General features: G+C 46.9%; 1 protein-coding gene across 2 annotated transcripts in view; it reads right to left on the bottom strand.

The window, feature by feature from the left end:
• Positions 1–24,716, bottom strand: part of MAML3 (mastermind like transcriptional coactivator 3) — a 418,624-nt gene that overhangs the window by 6,000 nt on the left and 387,908 nt on the right. The window contains exons 3-4 of one of the 2 annotated variants that reach the window (XM_040473561.1): positions 6,493–6,744; positions 2,325–2,409 (exon numbers count right to left, since the gene is read on the bottom strand). In XM_040473561.1, coding sequence (XP_040329495.1) covers positions 2,325–2,409; positions 6,493–6,744 — 337 coding nt within the window. The remainder of the gene's footprint in view (positions 1–2,324; positions 2,410–6,492; positions 6,745–24,716) is intronic. The other variant, XM_040473571.1, reaches the window with a different exon arrangement.

Here is a 24,716-nt window from a genome sequence, read left to right as displayed (position 1 = left end):
TGTCTAAAACTGATATTATTGTGGGACACTGTACTCAAGTTAATTTTCTTATCCACTGGTTAATATCACCATGTGAAAATCTTCCATATTCAAATAGAGATCACATGCAATTTTTTCTTAAAAGGGTCTGTTTTCGCTTTTTACTCACAGGAAGCCTATACTTGTGAAAAATAAGCATTTCTCCATAGGCATGCAACATTGCCAAGTAAGTGATTCAAGGACAGTATTTCTTATCTATACCAATTTGCTATTTTCCTAGATACACACTATTATGATATCTAGGGTGTTAGTAAAATAAAATAGAGAAGAGAGTGAAAAAAGAAAAAAAGTGCCTCATTTAGCTCAGGGACCGCACCATGGCCCTGGGTGTTCAACTTAAGTACAGCTAAATTTCCAGGTTGATTACCTGTGGGGTGGAGTTTTAGAAAAGTTCAAAGAGTAGAACTTTTAACCTGGACCCAAGGCATACAGAATAACTCATAATACAGAGGAAGCATTAAATGTTGGTGGGTCCCTTTATTCCAAAAGATAATAAATGAATTACGAACCTAGAAAATGCAAGGGCCACTACGCTGGGTTTATAAGATTTTGTATTTTTAATTAGTTCTTGATATAAATCACCAGTTCGTAAAGTGTGGCCCTTGGGCCAGCAGCAGCAGCAGCAAGGACTTCTGGAAGCTTGTTAGAATGCAAATTCTCTGGCCTGACTTCAGACCTCTGGAATCAGAGACTCTGGGGGTGGGGCCAGGCCATGTGTGCTTTTCCAGGCTCCGCTGGTGATTCTGATGCAGCTAACGTTTGAGAACTACTTGTAGAAACCTAGGAAGGCTCTGTGTCTGCAGCAAAAATTATGCGTGTAACGGTGACCATTTCCACACCCCCTCTACCCATGACCAAGTGAGAAACAGAATTCTTCAAAGAATATCGGCACTGATTTAACACACATAACACCTGTGCACAGCTTCATTCCTTTTGTCCTCCCCTGGGTCAAGTCCAAAGGGGTCTGACACATGTGTTCCAGGGGTGGAAGGGAGTGGTAGCTACTCAGGCCACTGCCTTTCCACAGGCAATCTTCACTGAGATCTGGCCGTGAACACCAGTGGCTTTCAGACTCTTTAAACCACTACTCACAGCATGTGATCCAGTATATACACATACTGGTCTACAACAGAAACAAAAGTTTCCCTTATTATGATACACTCTCATCATTTTTCTATTATATTCCTTTTAAAAAAAATGTTGGTTGGGATCCATTATCTTTACAACCTACTTGTGTGTTGCAACCCAAAGATTGAACAATGCTACCCGAGATCATGAATTTTTCACCCCCTGTGAATTTTTCACAGTCTACGAGAAGGGTAGCACTTGCGACATGCCACACAAAGTCTGTATTTGTTTATATATATGCATATTTATATGCAAGGGGCCCCATAGCTTCTGGCAGATTCTTAAAGCGACCGGCGACCGGTAACACTTGAGAAATTAGGACCCAGGATCTAGGTCTCATGAAAAGGGCAGAGGATGGGAATTAGGGTTTCTGCTACTAGGCGACCCCTCTAGCTCCCTGAAAATTCCTGTGATGAGTCTGGGATGGTTGTCAGGCTGATCCTCTACCCCATACAAGACCCTCAGGGGTGCTCTCTATTGGAGATGGAAGGGATCAATATTTGAGTGGACTTTATACTTCATAAAGGAATGATAACACTGAGCACACAATATGCCCCTTGCTACTGGGTCATGAGTCATCAGGGTTTCTGCAAAGGGCAGCAGGATCAAGACAGTCCAGTCAAACTCAAGGCGCTTTGGTCTTCTAGATTCAGCAGAGATCGGTGGTTGCTGCAAGCCAGATTTTTCCCAAGTGGATGTCTGAAGTGGGGGCTGTGGCGAGCTGACGTGCTGGGATTAGCGAGAAGGATGTGGCACAGGACTGTTCCTCCCATGCTCCCTGAGATGACGATCCAGACAAAGACAAGGCTGATGGTGGACTAGCCAGGCACCAGTAGGTCCCCGTTGGCTGTTAAACTATTGAAATACTTGTGTATCGTTGGTAAAGAACAGTTACCCCAACCCTGCCCCCCACAGCCACTCTGACCCCTGCCGGGGCCAACCAGGGCCTCTCTGTGACGCAGCCACCAAAAGGTTAATGCCTGCCACAGCAGAGGGCTCCAAAAATGCATTCTGACTGACTGGCACCCTCAGTTTTAACATATTTTTAATATTACCTGAACCCAAACACAGCACAGAAGGCAATGTCACTGGCTACACGCTCGCTCACACTTCACGGCTGGAAGGTATAAAACGGAAGAGGTGTGCACTGGCCTCACCTTGAAACTGATTGACCTGCTGCACTGGGTATGGATTCCGTTGCTGTTGGAGGTGCTGGCGGGGTAAATGTGATTGCTGCAGCTGCTAGAACGACAGGACAAGGACAGGGAGGTGACATGGGGAGAGACGATTAAATATCGTGGCGGTTTTGAGGAAGGCAGTTTTTTCAAAAACTAAACTTTGTGTTGAGGAATCAGGTGCATCCAGGCAAGTGTGCAAAGCATGGCTCTGATGGGTTTTCACAAAATGAACACATCCTGTAGCAACATAAGCAGCATGTAGATCAAGAAACTGAGCACCGCTAGCATTCCCCTCATGCCCCTTTCCAGTCACGACCCACCGCAGGGACCCACTTCATCTGACCAGGGAGCCACCTAACAGTGCAGACTAGTGACATCTGCTTTTGTGCTTCGTATAAATGGATTCATACAACGTATTGGTGTCTGGCTTCTTGCATTCATCATTATATTTATGAGGTTCATTCGTGTTGATGCGTGTAGTTGTGGCCTGTTCACTGTCACTGTTGAGTAGTATTCCTTCCTATGAATGAATACACCATGGCTTACTTATCTGCCTATTCTACTCATGATGGGCATTTAGAGTGGTTCCTGTTTTTGGGCTGTCACAAATACTGCTGCTATGCACATCCTTGCACGTACCTTTCGGTGACTACCTGGCATATCTGATGTGTAGACTTGCTGGCTCCCAAGGAGTGCGTATCGAGGGAGCCAGTCTTGGCTGTGACTTTCCAACATCAGCTTGCATGTCTTCCTTAGCACTGTGGGACCCAGCTCAAGGGACGAGCAACTGATTTTTAATGACCTAAATAGCTGCTTCCGGTATAGGAAGATGGGATTCTCAGGGGCTATAAAAAAGGCTAATCTTATTCCCACCAGGCCACACTGCCTGTAAAATACATCTCCGCAAGTAAAATATACAGCGTTTAGTGCCTTAAGGAAACCGCGTGGGACTCCACATGTGCCAGGAGCCAGAGGCTTGTGATTTTTGTCTTTCTTCTTCCCCTCGCGGGGATTTTGCGCTGCCGGAGCTGTTACCAATCTACTGGAAAGGCTATTATGATCATTACCATGCTGTATGTGAAAAGGGAAAGAAAATAAGGGTGAGGTGGAAAGAGCAGAGAAAGGGGTTTTAGTTCCCAGTCTGCCGTCAAGTAGCTGCGTGACCTTCGGCATGTCATTTAACCTCCTTCTGCAGCTGCTGAATATTCATTGAGCACCTTTCATCCGCAAGGGCTTATAAAGAACGTAGACCAAGGGCCCTGCTCTTTAAAGTGTTCATTATAAAAATAACACACATTGGTCACTTCTTAACACATGTGTTTATTTCTATTTTTTCTTCTTTGTTTTTGTTTCTGGGCAGCTCTACAATTTTCTTTCTCTTTCTTTCTTTCTTTTTTTTTCTTTTCTTTTCTTTTTCTCCACAAGGCCAGCCAGCACTCTGGCAACCAAAGAAAAGAAAAGCCTCTGCCCCGTTCACCTCATCCTGGGGTGCTTACCATAGTGTTTTGCACAAAGTGTTGAAATTAATTAATTGTATAGATAAAGTATAGACAAGAAACCATGCTAATCTTTTAGGCAGCAATATAAGGGCATTATTGAGTAAGCTTCTCCTCAGCCAAACTTCTCATATTATGTAAGAACTTAAGGGTCCACACTGACTGGACAGAAGCCCTGGGGTGCCCTGTGGTCGGCTGGGGGTGGGGGCCTCCTGTTCCAGTCCCGGGGCTGTGCCTCTCTGGCTCTGCAATCTCTGATACTTCACATGAGCTCCCTGGCCTCCAGTTTCTTCATAGGTAAAATAAAAAAGCCTCCGTGATCACCAATATTTCTTTCCAGTCTAAAATTCTGAGTTCGGTTGAACCTTTGTGAATAGATGTGAAGTGCCGTGCTCCAAGTAAGGTATTACGTGTCAACTCACACCTGCCTTCAGCCGGCTCTGTCCTGATTTCTAAAGCCACCGGAGTCATTGTAAAGTTCCCAAAGACAGGCAAGATCCCAAATCCTTCTGTTCTCCCTCCCAAGTCCTTTCAGGAAATCCCAGGACCTTCAACACGCTGCTTTCAAAACTGCTATTACTAGGCACTTTCACCGCTGCTGCAGAGACCAAGAACATCAGCTCAGCATTGATAGGGCAACATTCGTTCTCAAAACACAAAGGCTGACAACCCACCACACGTAGACGCCCCCCAACAGCCTGCACGGACAAGCTCCATCTCTGGGCACGGGCAGGCTGCTGCACTGAGTTGTTTCCGTGCAGCCCCTCAGTTTCGCTTCTGGGCTAGTCCCACTGATGGCTGGCAGTCGTGGCCCCAGCTCTGACATCACAGTCCGTGACACCAGGGTCACGTGACAGGTCACCACATACGCGTGTACAGTTGCCGAAGAATTTTCCACACATTACTCTATGTCGTCCTTAAAACGGTTATCAGAGGAAGGCCGGGAAATTATTAAACCTAACCTGGCAGATGAGGAGAGTGGGGGAAGAGGTTTTTCCAGAATCAGACCACAAGCAAAAGGTGGGACACATCTGGAGGCTGAGTAAAATTCTTTCCTTGGTCCCTCTTCATTTCTTGGTGCCCACAACCTGCTAAGGAATGATACCATTTCCCCATCTTTTCCAAGGGGCCCTGGATCTCTCTGTGTGTCGGCTCCTTGTCTGGGCACTCTCCTGGGGCAGCTCTCCCTCCACTCTTGTGTTTCCCTCCTTGTCCCCTGGGGTTTGGCTGCCCTCGCTGAGTGGGGACAGCCCTGGCTAGCACAACTGCGTTTGCCGGGTTACCCAGGCTCCTATTTGCGCCTTGGTCAGAGCACACACATCAGAGGCCATCGCTCACAGTATCAGGCGCACCTGAAATTTCCCGGGATTGGCCAAGGAGAGGATTTACAAAGCCCAGCTTCCCCTCGGCGGCTTCATTTATCACTGCCTGAGAGATATTAGCACGGTTCCTTGTCACACACCTTATGCAGGGTGAGAGGGAGAGAGGTTTGTTTGTACAAGAGGTGCCAGGCGGCTGACTGACCTTGGTAAAAAGGAAGATAATTACACAGCTGCTCAGGAACAAAAGCAGAGAAGGGAACATAAGCGAACTGTGTTCAACAGTACAATTTTTCTATTTGGGAGATGGCTGGTGTTACTCTGAACTGCTCTTAGTAGGGACCTCAACATGCCTGTGTCCCACGTGGTATCTTGTAAATATGGGGTGGAGGAGGCTTGATAAGTTTCCAGAATTCTGATTATATTAGGAACCTTCTAGGAGGGGAACTGTAGGGCAGAGCTTTGTTGGGCTTTAAGCCTTGGAAGACAACCTCACGCCTACCTCCTATAAGAGAGAGAGAGAGAGATGTCCTGTGCAGACTCCCACAGGAGCCATGTAGGGATCTCTTGTGGAAGGCCTCACGCCTTTCCTGGGATAATAATCCTGAATCAGGCATGGGCATCTTGAAAAACAAAACACACTGAAACCTACAGAAGCAGCTCTCAGGGAAGGCTTTCTTTCGGAGCTGGAGGAATTCTATGGCGAGGGTGGACAAAGATGCCTACGGTAAGATTTATTCGTGTTAGGCCTTCCTTTAACTCAAAGATTTCTTGAGCTGTTTTAAAGCTGTTGGGAATTTTCTTAAGTTTGCACCCTTTCTGTGACCCCGGGTTCAGGTTTCCAGGTAGTTCTGTAGGCCCTATTATTCTGCTATTGTTCCTGTCCCATTGTTCATGACCAATTCTGCAGAATTCTCCTCAATCCCTCCTCCTGACATTTTCCTTCAAGAAACAAAGTTCTCTGAGTTACTTTCTTTTTTTCTTCATGCTGGAAATATTAGCCTCTATGAAGAATGTGAGGCAGCCTCCCTACCCCCATACTGATTGCGCAGACCCTTGTGCCAGAAACCAGAAGAAAAGAAGGCAGGCTTGAATCGAAGAAATGTCTCTGGCAAACAGGCCTTCAAACTGGTGGCAGAAGCCTGTCTTTTAAGAACAAACTAATTCATTCTAAGAAAAAGCCGAACTAATGGAAAGGTCCAAATTCGGCAGATTCTTCGGCGATCTGGGGAATGCTAGACTGTGAATCTCTTGACAAAGGACACGAACTGGAACTCTCTCGCAGACACAGGGCACCGAATAAATGCCTGCTGAATGAATGAATCATGTTACCTGCTCGGCTAGAATCTGCTGCTGCTGCTGCTGCTGCTGCTGCCTTTGCTCCCGCAGGAACTGTTGCTTCTGCTGTTCCATCAACTGGGCCCGCTGATCAATGAGCATCTGTTTCATGAGCGCTGCCTGGGGCTGGCCGCCTAGGAAGCCAGGGCCCGCGGGACTGGCTCCGGAGACCATGCCGCCCGAGCCTGGGGGCACGGAGGACTGCATGGGGCCTGTGGTCCGGGGAAGTCCAACTGGGTGCTGTTCCTGGGAGGAGAAGAAGAGAAGAGAATGCAGAGGTTTCATATTTGAGAGGAAGCATGGGGGCAGGGGCCCCAGCTTGCGGGCCTGCGGGGTCCTGAGTGGCACGCATTCTATTCCCACAAAACCCACCCAGTGGTCCTCAAATCTGGCCTTACCACCGTGGAACTGGAGAGATACAAGGGAACGGTAATGGAGCACGGCTCTGGGAAATCTGACAGCAAGGCCAGTCTGTTTTGGATGAGACTGATGACGGGACAAAGGCTGGATGCTCAGCTAACATTCTGCGTTCCTCCAAAGGAAAGTGAAGAAGACTTCAGGCTGGGATCACCTTAAGTCTGGAAGAGACAGCGTGCCCCTACCTCTTAATCTTTAGTGTCTACTTGGCCTAAATGGACTTCTTCTTAGCTAGCAGGAGAGACATTTACAGAAGAATTCTGGAATTTATCAATCAGTAGATTTACTAATTAATGGAATTCCAATTAATTGTGACATTTGAAAGCTTTGCTGCACGTAAAAACAAAATTCCTGCTAGTGGGGGTCGTTGATGGCGAGAGCTGGGAATGCGTTGCACTGAACAAAGATACGTAATCTCCTGACATCTTTAATATACTTTTTTAAAGTTTACTTATTTTGAGTGAGATATAGAGCACGTGAGCAGGGGTGGGGCAGAGAGAGAGGGAGAGAGAGAGAGAGAGAGAGGGAGAATCCCAAACAGGCACCGATGTGGGGCTCAAACCCACGAACCGTGAGATCATGACCTGAGCCAAAGTCAAAAGCCAGTCGTTTAACCGACTGAACCACCCGGGCGCCCCCGACATCTTTAAAAATAGGGCTGAGCCTCCTGTGTCTGGGACAATTTATAATGTGTGGGTTAATTTGGGTCTTCTGATTCTACAGTTGTCTCAGTCAAATGATGGCAACTTTTAAGGACTGGTTCTTAAGGAGTAGGGAGTAGAGACCTACTCACAGAGTCAAGTGACTACTTGGAGAATGTGCTCACAGGGAAAGCCTGTAACAGCCAGTGTTCACCGGGGAAAATATGGTATGTGAGCATAAAATTCAGCTTCTAGATAGTTCCTTTCTTATTCATCTACTAAGCAAGTGCTGTCTGAATATTCTGCCTTTTAATTCATTCACATTTCAAGTAATTCATCTGAACACAGAGGATCGGATGTCTGAGATGAACACAGATTAAATGGGCACACATGTAAGGACGTATCCATAGTGTGAGGTACCATCATGTCACCAAAATAATACAAAATGAATATGAATAAGTCTAAAGTTATTTAAATATTTGTGTATCCAAGCAAACTGGATTTTAATATTTTTTTCCTACTTCTGCCCTGCTACCTCTTTGGTATGGATACAGTCAATCATGCTGGCACTGTCCTCTCAAAACAGGAGTTTGATCCCTGGCTCTCCTAGAGACACAGTCCTGGATCTTATTCCCCACAGCCTGGGTTTGTGTACCTTCCCTCTGCCGTGTGATGCTCAGCCGTCGGTGCTTTTCTTCCCAGCCTAAACTGGGTCTTCAGCTACTCTTCTTTCCTCCCTCCACCCACACAAACACAACAAAACAAGCAAAGCAGACAAAAACCTACTTCTCTTGCCCTGGAAACAAGAGGCCGAGAAGTCCTGGACAGTTAGTGCAGTAGCCCAGGTCACACTTAGCAAATGGAAGAATTGGAAACAGCAGAACTGGAACCCTGATCTTGAGCTGAAATTTAGTATTCCTTCTGCTAGCACGGGCCTTTACGAGACTGTGGGGCTGTGGTGCTAAATATACACCCGAGAATTGCTTGTAGACTAAATACATAGCGTGTCTTCCACAAGTGTCCTGGGTTCTACTTTTCAAGCGGAAGTGTTATTGCAAAACCCTTTTTGTCTTTGCGGATTTCCTCTACAGACGATTATCAGGTAGAGAGCCGTGAAATATCTATGTTAAAAAGAACTTAGACTCCCAAAGGCCAGGAGCCTTTATGCTACCAAAAAGTTTACTTTAGGCCCAAGCCCCACAGGCATCACAATGTTTCAGAGTCTCCCCTTTTCCCTCAATAATTGCTGCCTGTTTCCAAGCCCTTCTTTCCAATGGGATAAAGCTGCTTCTTGCCACCTTTAGGAACAAATGGCTGATTGACTTAACACTTTAACAAACAAATTCACACTGAAGTATAAACAGTTAACCAATCAAAAAAAAAAAACAGGTACACCGTTTTTTTTTTTCCTGTGTATTTCAGTATATTTGACACTTTCCAGTTTTTTCTTAAAAAATTTTTTTTTCAACGTTTTATTTATTTTTGGGACAGAGAGAGACAGAGCATGAACGGGGGAGGGGCAGAGAGAGAGGGAGACACAGAATCGGAAACAGGCTCCAGGCTCCGAGCCATCAGCCCAGAGCCTGACGCGGGGCTCGCACTCACGGACCGCGAGATCGTGACCTGGCTGAAGTCGGACGCTTAACCGACTGCGCCACCCAGGCGCCCCTCTTAAACATTTTTAAGTTTATTTGAGAGCGGGGGAGAGAGAGCGCGAGCATGCGTGGGGGAGGGGCAGAGAGAGAGAGAGAGGGAGAGAGAATATCCCACGCAGGCTCTGCACTGCCAGTGCAGGCCCCACTCGGGGCTCAGTCTCACAAAGGACAAGACCATGACCTGAGCCAAAATCAAGAGTCGGGTGTTTGAGTGACTGAGCCACTCAGGCACCCTAATATTTTCCAGTTTTGATAAGGAGGAGAGGAGAAAGAAAATGAGACCCAAGGGAAGATAAAGTTTGCTTCATCTAGTTTTATGAGGGCTGGTCTGGGCTGGCCCAGGCGGGCCCTGTTTATCTTTGGGCACTTTGAGATATTCTGGTCCTGTGTGACCAGCCCTGCCTAGCTGGGGCGCATGCCCAGAAGTGGTAAGTAGTAACCATTGCCTTCCCAGCCTTTTCTCCACCCCGGAAAGAAAGGGAGAGGCAAATGAAGTGATGATGTTGCTATATCCAACCACTTTTGGCCCTTGTCTTCCTGGGGCAAAAAGAAATACTTCAGAAGCACAGTGTGGGGAGGGGGTGGGGGATGGGACTTTCCCAAAGAGATAGTTAGGTTATTACTTCCCAGGATTACGTATCTCTCCAAATGACCCCCTCCCAAAGGTTTTGGCTTCGGGTTTCTTGCTGAAGATCTGAAGACCTAGGGGACAGGAGGGCTATGTGCATTTTTAAGGGCTTGCCTTCCATATGAAACATCCCTGAATCTAGGTTGATACACCTTGAGTACTTTCCCAACAAGCTCTCCTGCATTCAGCAGCAGGTGAGTGACACCACAGGCCCCACCTCAAGCGTGTCTTCCAAAGTGCAAAGCCCTCCAAGTGACTTGCCTTACAAATGGAGCTGGCTGGCCATTAACTGTTTCATATTACATGGCAGCTTTTAACCTCCAGTCTAAGAGAGCTTAATGAGCAATCGCTTGTCGAATTTCAGGATTTCAAGCCACCGCTCTTGTTTCTAAGGAGGACACACACTGTGTGTGCAATTAGAGAAAACCAGGCTGAGCTTTCGTCAGAGAAATGTAATGCCTTGAAGCCAAATGATGCAGTATTTTTAGTTTTAATTACTGGCTCCTTCTCCACCCCACCCCCTGCCCAGCGACCTCCCTTGCCTTCTACCAAGAATCTTAACTCACTAGCTTCCCCTAAGAAATCCAACTGGCTTCATAGATCTTCATTACTCCCCAAACCTTCCCACTCTTCAGTAAAATAAAGGGAGGGGGGAAAAATCAAAACTAGTGAACCCATTTTACGTAGCTCCTTCCTCGGGGAAAAGATCTTAGCAATTTTCTAAGGGCTGGAGAGAGGTAGGAGGTGTAAAAAAACACCCTACCTCCTCCAAAGAGGCAGTTTTCTACTTCAAAAAACAGCTGTGGTAAAAATATCTCCCAAGAGCAGCCAGCTGTTTATTTATAAATCTGTGCGTAGCCAGCTTTATTTCTCTTAAGTGTTTTCAAGAACAAGCGTAGTGTTTGGGTGAGAGGGGCCGGGATTTCTGGCGGCGACCCAGGAGCGCCGGCTCCGGGGAGGGGGCTCACAAAAGGCTGCAGGTGAGGCCCCGGGGAGCCGGGACCTAGGGGAGAACTGGCTGCAGGACGCCCGGGGCTTCAGCCTTTTCCCGGAGGTGGAGGAACAAGGAGCAGCTGCTGTTCTCCCCCTGCCCCAGCAGATGGTGGTGTCAGCCCGGCGCTCCGGATTGCAGCGCCAGCTCCGCCCGCGCACCCCCTCCCCCGCCCCCCCCCGAGGGGTTAAACATGGCCCCCGGTCCCCCCCCCCCCCCACCCCGCCCCCCGCCCCGCGCGTCTGGGCGGACGCTGCGAACGTGGAGCCAGGCAGTCAAGTGTTACTGCGTACAGCAGGTAGCCTGGCAACTGAGAGCATAATACCGAGCAGATGGTGTTCGCACGGCGTGATGGACATCACACACGACAGCCTGAGACAATCCAGGAATTCCCTGGTGACTCGAGGCCCTCTTTACACAAAATGAGTTCTCTCTCCATTGCCGTGTATCTCTGGGGTTATCTCCCCCCGCCCCCCTCCCCGATTGACACCGAACTGGTTTCTTATTACCGACTTTCCTTCCAGCCCGAGGGGAGGGAGATTTCAGGTCGGGGTGGGGGGAGGCCGGGGAAGGAAACGGAAGGGCTGGGAGCTGGAAGAGATGGGGGGTGGGGGTGGCGGTGGCACCCGGAGAGGGGAGGGCGAGTGGCTTGCACCAGCCCCCGGGGCTGACCGTCCGAGAGGAGCAGAGTTCCCCGCAGCCCGGCTGCACAAAGCCGGCGCGGGAGGGCGGCGCTGAGGGCGGCCTCGGCTCAGTCTGCAATCACATGGCCCACGAACAGCCTAAATGAAATTTAGGATTTTACTTAAAAAGTCCCCTGGGGCGTAATTTAGCCTCTTGACTCGAGCCTATATGCTTACAAGTCCTTAGGGGGCTCTAAGAAGTCAGGAGTGGGGCGGCAGGCCCGAAGATGCCTCTCAGCGCCGGCGTCTCTAACAAAGAAACCGCCGAGGCGGTCCCGGGCGCGGGCGAGTTGCCCCGCGGCCGCCGAGGTCCTCAGCCCGCGCGCGCTGCCTTTGAGCCCGAGAGCCGGGCGCGCTCAGGGGGCGGATTTCCCAGGCCCCTGGCACACAGTGCGTGCCTGGGGCCAGGAAGTAAATGCATGCGGTAGGCAAGCGACGAGAGAGGAGGGCTGTTCACGTAGGAAAAAGTAAAAATGATAAAATGGATGTCCCAGAAAAGATATCTGTGCTTTTCACACACATTGAACTGGATCAAATATTAGGAAAAAAAAAAAAAAATCTCCAGCCCAAACGGAATATTGCCTAGATTCTATACATCAAGAGGCTCGTGTGTCTAACCAACCACCAGTATCCAGAGGCTTTCTCCCTGCAAAGATAACTATTCAAGTTTTAAGTTTCAGAAGAAGGAAGCGTTTTCAAAGGAGGAAAGCTAACGTTTCACGCAGAACATCACACTTGCTGGGAAAGAGTTCAGCAGTTTTATTTCAGAGAGCAGCACAGGATGAATCCGAAGCCCTCTGCAGCCTGGATGGAGGCATCTGGCCGTGACTCCGGGAGGCTCAGGGTGGTGAACCGGCATTCTGAGGCCCTGGGAAGCCATGTGACCTCTCAGTTTCAGTCCCCACCTCCTCAAATGAAAATCATACTGATAAGACTCCTCCCTGGACAGTAGAAACTTTGGAGAAGAAAGAGTTATAGAAAGAAAATGGTTAAGCAGATGCTCAAATCTCTCCCACTTCCAGTTTGGGCAGTTCAGAAACAATTATGGGCTAAATTAAGTGAGAGGTTCTGAAAGTGTGGTTCCAGGATCAGTAGCATGAGCATCTCCTGGGAGCTTGTAAGAAATGCAAATTCTCAGGCTCCACCCCAGGCCTACTGAATTGGAGCCCCTGGGAGCAGTTTCACATGCCCTCCTGGTAACTAAGATGCCCTACTGTTTGAGAATCACTGGGGCAAATACTAGTTCTGGTTTGTGGGCACTGACTGCAACCTGGGGCATCTGAGCTCTCTGTCCCTGATTTAGATGGCAAACCCTGCACTTTAAAAAGCAAGTCAGAGTGCTGAGTTGCTTTTAGGTTTTTATTGCAAGTTCTTCAGCATTTGGAACAAAACTCTTAAATTTTCAGAGGGCTGCTCAGGCAATGCAACCCCAAGAATTCTGAAAGGAGCCCATGGCCAGGATCCTTCCAGGAAGGTCGGGACTCCTGCAACTTCGCTGTGCAGGCTGAACAGCAGACAAGATTAAGGAAGGGGTGAGGCCACTGAACTCCCTTGCTCAGGCGGGAAGCATAAACATCGCTAGACTTCCCATCTCTTGGTCTGATGTATGGTAGAACTTTGGAAAGCTATGATTTGAGGAGGCTTCTCTCTGTTGGAAAAGGTTCTTCAAACTTGGGAGAAAACCAGAAGCAACAATGGAAGAAGACAAGTTGCACTTATGGGGCACCTACTGGATGCTTTCACTTGCATAATTAAACACATTTTGTTGATTAAGAAAACCTGAGTCTCTGAGTGGTTAAGGAACTTGTCTGATGACCCACAGCTGGTGATGGTGTCTTTGGGATTCTCACTCACCCACTGACTGAAGCGTGCATCTGGTCTAAATTGAGCAGACCACCCAAGAGGGCTGTGCACTAAAGAGAAGTGGGAAGGGGGTGGAAGGGAGAGAGGAATGGGCATAGAATAAAAAGGTACAGACTCTACAGGGATCAAAGGATGAAGCTGAAAGAGCACGAAAATATGCATCATTTTTTTTTACATGTTGCCTGATACCCCAAATTAGGATGCTTCTATGGTATCGACTTTGACATTTAAAGAAAGGGCATAAGATTAGACCATTCAACCATAAGTAGAAGGAAGGAACAAAATAAAAGAAAACCTTAGAATTTTCTTTGAAGTTGATCAGGTGTCAGGGCAGAAACTTGGTTTCAGGATGGTGGCTTCATTTACATTCTTTGTCCTCGTCCAGAACAGTTTTTCACTGTGGGTCTGGAGCTTACAATAAATTCACAGCAGAGCCCCAACAGGCCCCACCCCATATAAAACCCTCTCTTTCTGCAGATTATTGAAGAAGGTTGGATAAAAAGATTTGTTTTATGATCTGTGGTGGTTGTGTCCCCATGACGATTGAGTTTTAAGGCACTTTACCAATTTAGGAAGCTTATCGCTGAAACAGCAGAAACTTGAGACCCAGTGGTAAGCCTGCTAAATGGGTTCAGCAAAGTTCTTCTTTCCACCGGGAAGAAGGAACAGCTTACATTGGAGGAACCCACCAGGCCTGGATAGAAACATATTTCCATCATAGGCCCAGTGGCTGGCACACCCAACCATCTACAAATAGCTTGCTATTATTATTACTGTTACTGTTGTAACCTCTTGATCATGCAGCTCTACAAAGTCAACGTGAGGGGAAAAGCTGTGTATTTGGTTCTAGTTTAGCTTTTAAGGCAACGAGGAGGACTAAGACTTTAAACTTGGTTTTCCCTCCAGATTGTCAACAGAATGGAGATGCTACCCAGGCATTTAAATATATATATTTTTAATGTTTATTTATTTTTGAGAGAGAAAGAGCAAGCATGTGAGCAGGGGAGGGGTGGAGAGAGAGAGGGAGAGAATCCCAAGTAGGCTCTGCGCTGTCAGCACAATGCCCGATGAGGGGCTCTAACCCACGAACCGAGAGATCATGACCTGAGCTGAAATCAAAACTCGAATGCTTAACCGACTGAGCCACCCAGGCACCTCCAGACATTTAACTGCTTAAAAAATACATTTTTGTCCCCACATCGCCTCCCAATCACAGGGAATATTTGAAACACTGAATAAATGTATAAAGAACAAAAAAAGCTTTATTCATTTTGAATACTCAGAGGCAACAACGTTAATATTTTGATGTGTGTTTTTTAAAAAATATTTTTGCCAGCTTTTTCCTCTGTATACACCAATACACTTTCCATGGTCATGATAATGTTATATACATGATTGTACCACTGTTTCTAAGTAACACAGGGCAGTAGAAAGCTCCAACCTTCCAAGTGCTTGCAAGTGACAGTTTTCCGGTAGAATGACACCCTTATGGCAGTATTTCTACCAGGCCTGTAGGTTCTCTAGGAGTCTTCCAGCATCCAACGCACAGCTTGGTCCACAGCTGCAACAGAGCAAATGTTTGCTGAACTGAACTAAGTGGCTGTGATGAATTCTAGCCTAAACCAGTAACACGTATGACTGGAGAGGAGAAAAAACAAAAACAAAGATGGCCCCACACGGACGGCTTCTCTGAGCTTCAGGAATGGAGCACCCACTGAAGAGGAAAGAAAGGGTTAAAGTTGGCAGTTCAATGCAAGGCTAGATGCATCAACCACAGGAAAGGTAGGCTTTCAAGGACTTACTTGGGGGTAAAAACAACAAAAATACCATTTGTCCTTATCAGTGCTTTGAACATAGTCACCATAGGTCCCTTCAGTGGAAACACAACTTGGAGAGTTATGCTTTTCCTCTGCCTTTGATGTAAATTATAGAGTCCTTTTGATCCCTTTGTTGTGATTAATTCTACCACCAAAGCAAGCCTAAATTGGTTAAAAGTTCATTAGGGTGCAACAATAGGAGCTTGATTAAATAAATTATGGTACATCCATACCATGAATACTAGGCAGCCAATAACAATCATGCCTTCTTAGACTATCTAATCACACAGAGAAAAGCTTACAATATACAGTTAAGGGGAGGAAAAACAGTTTCTAAAACAGAAAAATCATGTTAGACAAGGATTATAAATTATTTTTATTTTTATACCTTTTCAAATCTTCAAAAAAATTTTTTTAATGTTTATTTTTGAGAGAGAGAGAGAGACAGAGACAGAGACAGAGTGTGAGTGAAGGAGGGGCAGAGAGAGAAGGAGACACAGAATCCAAAGAAGGCTCCAGGCTCTGAGCTGTCAGCATAGAGCCCGATGCGGGGCTCGAACCCACGAACCATGAGATCATGACCCAAGCTGAAGTTGGACACTCAACTCACTGAGCCACCCAGACATCCCTATACCCTTTTAAATATTCAATAACGAAAATGTTACTTTGAATGTTATTTTTAAAAACATGCTCTAAAAATAGTCTTTAAATTATAAAAAAAAAAAACAAATAGAAAAAAGAACAAAGAAGAGGAAAAGAAGAAGGACCTATTTGCTTGTTTTCCAGGATTCCAAAATTCTGATGAAGACTGAGGCTTCCTTGGTTTCTGGGCAGCTGATGGCATCTTTGCAGAGAAGGAAGCACAAGGCAGGTCCCTGGGCCTTGTACAAGGAGGCACTAGAGCACAGGGACCTAGCGGTGAAGGCACCTGACTGTGCCCGGAGAGGACACTGAAGGCTTATCAGAAGAAGTGATGTCTCAGAATGGCGCAGGCAGACAGGAGGAGAATGGCCTCCAGAGTAGACAGAATGATCAAAGACTTGAATACATCATACCCTGAAATTCCATTTCTTTTCTTTTTTTAATTTTTTTAACATTTATTTTTGAGAGACAGACATTGAGCATGAGCGGAGGAAGAGCAGAGAACGAGGGAGACACAGAAGCCGAAATAGGCTCCAGGCTCTGAGCTGTCAGCACAGAGGCCCGACGCGGGGCTCAAACTCACAAACCACGAGATCATGACCTGAGCTGAAGTTTGACGCTTAACTGACTGAGCCACCCAGGCGCTCCTGAAATTCCATTTCTAAGGACTCATCTCATGGAAGTGCTCGTAGCTTTACTTTTTTTTTTTTTAATGTTTTTATTTATTTTTGGGACAGAGAGAGACAGAGTGTGAGCAGGGGAGGGGCAGGGAGAGAGGGAGACACAGAATCCAAAGCAGGCTCGAGGCTCTGAGCTGTCAGCACATGTCGGGCTCGAACTCACGGACTGTGAGATCATGACCTGAGCTGAAGTCGGACGCTTAACCGACTGAGCCACCCAGGCGCCCCATGCTTTATACAAAGATTTTATCTGGAATAGCTTGAAGGATTTAGAGTAGCAAAAATTTAAAAAACAGCCTAAATCGTCAACATTTAGAGGATTCATGAAACTATAACACAAGCTCCCCCTGTCCGCAAATCCTCATTAAGCAGACTTGGTCTTAACAGACATGGACGGGATGCGGTGAGTTCGAGAGGGGCCTAGCTGGGTCTGGGACCTGGACTATTTCCACCTGAGCCCATCTTATGCTGTGGTATGTGCCATAGACCTCTTTAAGTGGCCATTCCCTTTTAAGACCGGGACACGGCATGAACATGAACAAACTGGGTTTGGCTAGACGCTCAGCAACAGGGCCAGCTTTTCACTGCTGATGGGGACTGACCATCTTCCGAGAATTCTCGGGGAGTCACCGGGACAAGCCTCTGTATCCTGTAGCACCCTGCTCTCCGTGGTTGTTCTCTGGAGCGGGGCCAGAACCAGCCCAATCTTCAACTTGAGAGACGAGGGAAAACCCACCGCTGTTTGCCTTCACAGGTTGTCTTCTCCGCAAGGGTGTAAACAGACCCCAGCGCCAAGGGCAGTGAGCAACCTGCGCCCCCCCGACCCCCCAGCAGAGATGGGCACAGCATTCTGCCTGCATCCAAGTGGCCTGAAGGACACAGGGGCTGCAAGTGGTTTGACAGCTGCTCCAGGAACTAGGTTTTTTTGCCCAATGTTTGCGGCCTTTCTTCCCTTGATTTAAAAATAGAGAGGGGGGAGGAAGGAGTCTCAGCTGTCTTCAGCTGCGCTGCTGGGAAGAGTTTTTCTCGGGAGCTACTGTTCCCCTAAACCGTACCTTTCTCTTTTATTGCCTCCCCCACTTTCTGATGAAGTCATCACAGCGAAGATTGCATAACCGATGCAGAGGCCTATCTTGTGTTATACTGGGAGACAGGCCAATGTTTCCATTTATAGACAAGAGCACTACCACGCTGCCAAATGGAGCTCTCTGCTGCAACCACTACAAGACAGGAAGAGGGAAGGAAAGCTCCGGGCTGAGGGCGTGCTGTGAACAGAGGCGGGCACTTCCTCCCTTCTCTGGGCAGCCTTGGGAGGGTGGCTTGAGGGACACCAGCTCCGACTGCCTGGGAAGAGCCACTTCTACAAAGCTGCCTGCTCTCGGGCCCTTTTCTCTCCGGGGAGGGTCTGGTCAGCCTGTTTTGCAGGTTTTCGGGCTGCTGAACCTGTGTGTGGGCAAACCAGGGGCTCTGAGAAGAGGGCTGGCCTGGCCATACTCCTGAGAGCAGAAGCCAGGCCAGGGGTTGTGCGGTTGGAGGAGGCCGGGAGTTTGGGGAGGGTACGAGAAAGTAGGGAAAAAAGGAGTAACATTTAGAAATCTGGGGGTGGTACGTTACATCTTTAGAGATTTTGGCTGAGAGCCAGGTTCTCAGAGGAAGCGAGTCTAGAAGAGGGGCTCCTCCTACAGGGTCAGGGAGGGCCTACCGGCAGGCAGGGATGGGGGCCATTGGACCGGGCACCTTACATCCTCAATAATTCTTGAGTTTAGGTTGTTAGATGTGTTCTGCACACAAGGTTTTACATAGGGTCACGGACAAAGCCTGACAGAATTGAAAGATACCTTCTATTTTATGGTTTTCAGTTGTACCCTATTACCAGCTCACACTGCTCTAAGTCCATCATGAATTAATGTTTATTATAAGTCCCGCATTTATCTTGTGGATGGTATTATAATCCCACACTCTTTTAAAAATAAAAACATTACTTCTTTAAAAAAACCCTATTGGCATTTCTTCCTTTTGTACATATATTTGGTGACTCCAAGAAAGGGAAGTGGCCAGGGTCTTTTGTTAGCCTTGAGAAGAGTTGGGGACAAATTGGGATAAAAACAGTCTTAGCAGAAACACGGGCTCCAGAGAGTCTCCTCGACTGCACCTGCACTGCAGTAAAGACAGCTCTTGACTCCTACCTCACACGTGTAATATCCTGGATAACGGAGTCTGGAAACAATTAGAAATCATCCTCTACAGATCTCAAAAGTTTCACTTCTTTTATCAGAACTGCACTCAGGTAGCATGATTCAACAGTGCCTGGCATACAGTAAGTGCTCATAAATGTTTGCTCTCATTAGCACCAATATGAATAATAATGAGGAAGTTAGAAACTTTAGGTAGGGTCGTGATTTTCAGCTCATAGTTTGTTCTTTCTTAACAGTCAGGTCAGCTTCTCAGCCTTATGAAGGAAAATATCCTTTTGCTTAGGATAAAAACTAAGTGGATAGCTAAGTATGGGATCAGGCCCTCGGATGATGGTGAAGTTTATGTGAAACTCTCATTTTAGTGAGGGATAAGTCCACTCATGTTGACAACAGCATACAGACCTTCTAAGATGGGAGTTACGTGCCCATTATCTTTTGCAACTTATCCCCTCTGAAAGCATCAGTATTTCTGCTTAACCATCTGGGAGGGATCACAGTTTCCTATTTCTACCAGAAGCTAAGGCCAAGTCTGACCTCCTTATCGTAATATTATCTCCGGCGCTCACTCCCTCCTCACTTTACCCAAAGTTTCTTGTGCTGATTCTTCCTCTAGCTAGCTGACTGGATCCTCCCCTTCTCGATGCTTCCCAGATCTGGCTGAGCTCCTTTACAATACGCATCAGATCCCTGCACACACTTCCCCCCCTAAAAGCAACGCCTCCTCCAAGAGCTTGCCCAACTGCCACTTCTCTCCAGGTTGACTGCTCACAGGAGGTCAACATCAGAACCGGAGGGTCGGGTGATTAATGCTGGAGCAGGAAAGGGAGAGCCAACCTGCAGTTCAGGGTATTTATCAACCTGAGAAAGCTTTCCCAGCATGAAGGATCATATTTCTGGTCTTCCTTACCTTTTGGCCCGTTCCCTTAATATGCATATTTAGTTTCTTTGACCTTGATCCAACTGATTAATTTCTCCTTTGTATTTCTTCTCCTCTTTATCCTCCTCTATCGTAAGAATAGACAATTTCTCAATCGGCCATGATGAAATCTCTCCCAAGTCAACCAGACCTTTTCTGGAAGCTGGAAACCAGCTGAGGGATGATGGGCCTCTAAATGGAACTGTAAGTCTGTCTCAGTTTCCCATTATGTGACATACAGAAAAAGTCAGTGAGAGTGAGATTCCCTTCTTTATTTACCTTAGCTTCTCGGGGCTTAATTTTTATTGAAGATTACTTTCTATATAAAGCCCACTGAACACTACCTCTTAATTCATATTTAGGAGCATGTAAAAAAGGTTGACAGGGCATATCTTTCATTCCTTTGTAGGTGAAGTTGTAGAGAATTTCCAAGGAAAGAAGGAGACACTGAATCCTCATTAGTTAGTAAACATAAGCCCCCAGGGAGTGGATGCTCGCGTACAGGGTGCTGAGAGATGTCTCACAACACGGAGGGACCATCCCTGGGCCTCAGAGCCCAGCCCCCATTGCCATGGAAATATCTGGGGCTGTAGCAGGGTCCCAGTCACTCTCAGTCCCTCCCAGAAACCTCCTGGGGACAGACCCCAAATACATCCCACAGACAGATGCACACACACACCCTAGGTGGGAACCTAGAGAGGTCTGGGATACTCTGACACACTTTCTGCTGAAGGAGTCACATAAAGGAAGGGTGTCCGCTGAGGCTGTTAACCCCACAGAAGTGCAGGGAACTGGTTCTACAACGTAGAGACTTATGCCCACCACTGAAAGCTGCACAGTCCTGCACACCTTTAATGGCATGTTCAGTTTCAGCTTCCAGGTCTCAGAGTTGATTTTTCTTAGAGAATACTTGGCCACAGGTAAGACAAGCAAGCAAGCAAGCAAGCAAGCAAACAAACAAAGCAAACAAATAACAACTGACTCGCATAGTAGAATATAAAAATCCATGTGTATGGGTTGTGTTTACAAGTTTGCTTTGATTTTGTTGTATGGTAAGATGCTACCACCCCATGGCCAACATGCATCTATCACCCTAAAAATAAGCAGGCACCACAAACCATCCACCTGAAATCTGAGTACTAGTACATTACGTATAATTTTCATTAAAGTTTTCTCTGAATTCATATATAACATCCTGCTTTATTTATTTTTTATTTTTTTATTTTTATTTTTTCAACGTTTATTTATTTTTGGGACAGAGAGAGACAGAGCATGAACGGGGGAGGGGCAGAGAGAGAGGGAGACACAGAATCGGAAACAGGCTCCAGGCTCTGAGCCATCAGCCCAGAGCCCGACACGGGGCTCGAACTCCCGGACCGCGAGATCGTGAGCTGGCTGAAGTCGGACGCTTAACCGACTGCGCCACCCAGGCGCCCCAATAACATCCTGCTTTAAAAAATGCTTTGATTACTCTAGGAATTCCCAAAGGTCTCCAGCACCCCAGCACAACGGCAGGAGTTGCGGTTGGAATCTAAGAGAAGAAGAGCTGTCACAGCCTGGTCCTCTGGGGTACTAAAATCCAGTGAAGACACAAGGTTTCCCTTCATTGAAAAGCTAGAAAATGATCCCAGCTCATCAAAGGTGAGCCTATGGCATGTCCTCTGGTGCCATAGGATTTCCATAAAGCCAGTCTGGTCAGATCTGGAATGATCACAGTTACATGGCAGAAAGAGGGTGGAATGGGGGACACAGGGGTTCTAGGGATTGGTTGACCTGGGGCAAGTAACTGAACATCTTTGGGCTTTATTTAGTATTCTCCTTTATAAAATGAGGACACCTGCCCAGGTGACCTCTAAGGCTCCCACCTGCCCTAAAATTCTCTGGTTCTGCTTGGGAAGAGCTTCATGGATACAAGCAAACTTGACTAGAAGCCTCGATGGAAGTAGGTTTTGATTTGAGTGAGCAGAGGAGAAGGAAGGAGTAGCTACTAGCAGGAGGGAGGTAGCTGTGCCCAGTTCCCAAGCCAAGGTGTGTGGGAGGAAAGCTGCACTGACTGGGTGGTCCGACCACGGACAGGTCTCAATGCAATCACAGTCATGCGACCCAACTAACAGATGGGGAGCCACGGTAGTCTTTTAAAGGGAATAAAATGATCAAAACATTACTTTCATAAGGTTAAGCTGGTGTCAGGTAAATCAGGGATCAGGATGGGGCTGGACCAGAAGGAGAAAAGTAGGGAGGCAGGACTGAGAGGTAGCCACTGGAGTAATCCACCCAGGAGGTCAAAGGTGGCCGAGACTTGGTTACTGACTGTGGGAACTGATGAGTAAGGAATCAAAGGAATTGCAAGGTGTATTTCGGCAAGAACAGTAAGAGTTCACGCTCTCCACCATCTGCAATGTCTAGGGTCACACCCTGGTCCACTGGTTCCCACCTCCTTTTGCTCACACCTGTGCTATTCTCACTCTGCCCTCACGTGGCTACTGGAAATCTGGCCCGAGAATGTGATCTCCACCTAAAAATCTAGCGTGACTAATCCCAGCTCTCTTTGTCCTCCCTACTTTTTAACAACTGAATTTATTTAAATGTGAATATAGTATACCACCTGGCTTCTAACCGGGAGTAGGACAGTAGGCGTATACCTTGAATATTTTCCAAGCCCTAACAATATATTCTGGGGATGAAGAGAAGACGCCTGACAATAACAGGAAATATGACCAAAACTGCTTGGAGAAGAAACCTTCTCATTTTTATGCTTCCTTAACTTGTTCCCCCAACCTTCTACTTCTTGCTAAATGTCTTAAGTCTTTTCAAGATGGCCCTACAAGGAATAACGAATGTCAGATGGCCCCTAGTTAAAGGGTTTTAAAAATGACAAGTAGAATTCGTAACAAATGTGGTACTTAAGTATTTCCTAGGCTTGGTTCGTGGGTTTACATTCTATATTGGATTCGAAAACAGTCAGAAAATCACTCTTGGTCTTCATGCTAAGTCTTGTGGGTGTGATATACTTTCATGGGATAGTTAACATTGCATTTATACCACTGATCTTTAAAACCTAAACCAGAGATGATACTAAAAATAATTTCTAACTAAACAGCTAATTGCTACAAAACCAGTTGGACCACTGAAAATGCACGATTGAAGGCTATTTGGTGGTTCCAGGTGAAAACATGCTTTTTATCAATTACTCAGAAATCAGGTGTCTTCTCTGAACGAATAAAAAAATCTTCTCTTTGAAAACCTCCCTACCCCTTATTGAGACAACGCGGAGGAGAAGCAGATACTCTGGTCTACAGCACTCTGAAATTACCACCGGACTCTGGAAAATGGATTGCTTCACCTATTTGTTCTGTCTTTAATCTGAGGGAGGGGCTGCAAATCTCCCCATCTGTCTCTCTCGCTCTCTGGGCCCCTCGTTGCCATGGTCTTTCCCACAGCGTCTGAAGGAACAAGATTCCTTTGACGTCTGACACTGGACCTCTGCAGGCAGCCAATTTGTTTTCCTTTTGCCTCCCCACCCCCTCCTCCTCTCTCCCTTTCTAATCTAGGATATTCTTTCTGTGCATCCACCAAAAGTAATGTGTCAAACTATGATTATGTTTTCTTTTATTAAACAAGTAGAAGAGAGACAGATTGCTTTTCTCCTTTGACCAAGTAAAGGTAATAAAAGGCCCAGGGAAAGCGGGGGTTGTAGGGGGATGCTGGCGTCTGCTACCCTGGGCTAGGACAGCTCTGGTCTCGGCTCATCTAACGGAATTCTGGGCTGCCCGTTGCCAATTTTACTCAGTGGCCCAAGGTCAGCAGCAGTAGCTTCTTGGTGTTTCTGAACCAACTGAGTCTGTGCGGCCCTCAGCCAGTCCAGCCTGTGTTCTGGGGAGAAGTAAAGGGACAAGAATAGAGGAAGGCCCTGCCCTCCAAAACGCAGGGAAATCAGTACTTAAATAATGTATTTCTTAGATTCCTGACAATCTGAAGGAAGTTAGGAAGTTCAGAAAAAAATCCATTTAAACCCTTAAAACTTTAATCCATACTTCTATGCCACTGAGAAAGCAAACGTAATTTGGGAGTCTTGCGGGGAAGGAGGGGGAGGGTACAGAGCACAGGACGATCCCTTTCCCCTCTTAGAGAGGGATTTTTCCTTCAAGTGTTTGTATCCCTTAAGCAAATGAATTTTGGGGGCAAGAACTTTTAGAAACCCTGCATGATATTTATTCCTTGCACAAAGGATATAATTATAGATACTTAACAAAGAGCAGAGGGAAGGCACATGCAGACGCAGTGACCCCCGGATTGGGAATGGCAGGAGAAACTCACAGTAACACTGGACTGTGGGACACTGGCATCCCCCCACTCAGACGCTCTCTGGAAGAGTGTTTCCATCCTTCACATTGTCTGGGGGCTCATGGAGAAGCGTGTCTTGGGGGAGCTGAGATTTACAGTGCTTTGGCCACAGGAAGAGACAAGTTCTAGGTTCGAGTTTCCAGTGCTGGTCACAATGTAACTTGATGTTTATCACTTTCCTGGTATGGGCTCCAAAGAAATAGGCCCACCCCTCAGAATAGTACCAAGGACTTGAGTGCCAGGAGAAGGCACCAAAAAACTGAGAGGGATGGAAGTCAGGTCAAAACCAGTGGAGAGAGGATATCTGGTACCGAACAGCAAAAATAGACAGGAAGGGGGAGAGGGGAGGACAAAATACATAAACGGAGATGGTTGCAACTGAAGGAGCAGGATGCTGCTGCGGAAGAATCAGTCTGGGAAAAGTCCAAGAACAGACCCTGGCTGGCAGGTGCCTCCATCCCTGACCCCTGAAGCAGGATGAGGTTTGATTTGGAGACATGCTCATCCAAAGCTGTGCTTTCTGCTGTCTAGATGTTTGGGGGGCGGGGTATAGAACAAAGATGCAATTGGAATGACATTTCTTACTTTTCTTTCAGTCTGAATGCATCTTTAGATACTTGAACAATTTCAGACGACTGCTGCTGGGGTTTTGGATTGTAGAAGGTAGGGAAAAACGAAGGAAGGTTTCAACTTGACCAGATATTTCCTAGGCAGCCGTTCTCAATGGCTGCAAACTCACCCCAGCT

Source organism: Herpailurus yagouaroundi, unplaced genomic scaffold (genome assembly GCF_014898765.1).
Source record: "Herpailurus yagouaroundi ecotype Mexico unplaced genomic scaffold, PumYag 28, whole genome shotgun sequence".
Lineage (NCBI taxonomy): Eukaryota > Metazoa > Chordata > Mammalia > Carnivora > Felidae > Herpailurus > Herpailurus yagouaroundi.
The sequence above is the reverse complement of the archived record's forward strand: the minus strand, read 5'-3'. Positions and strand labels throughout refer to the sequence as shown.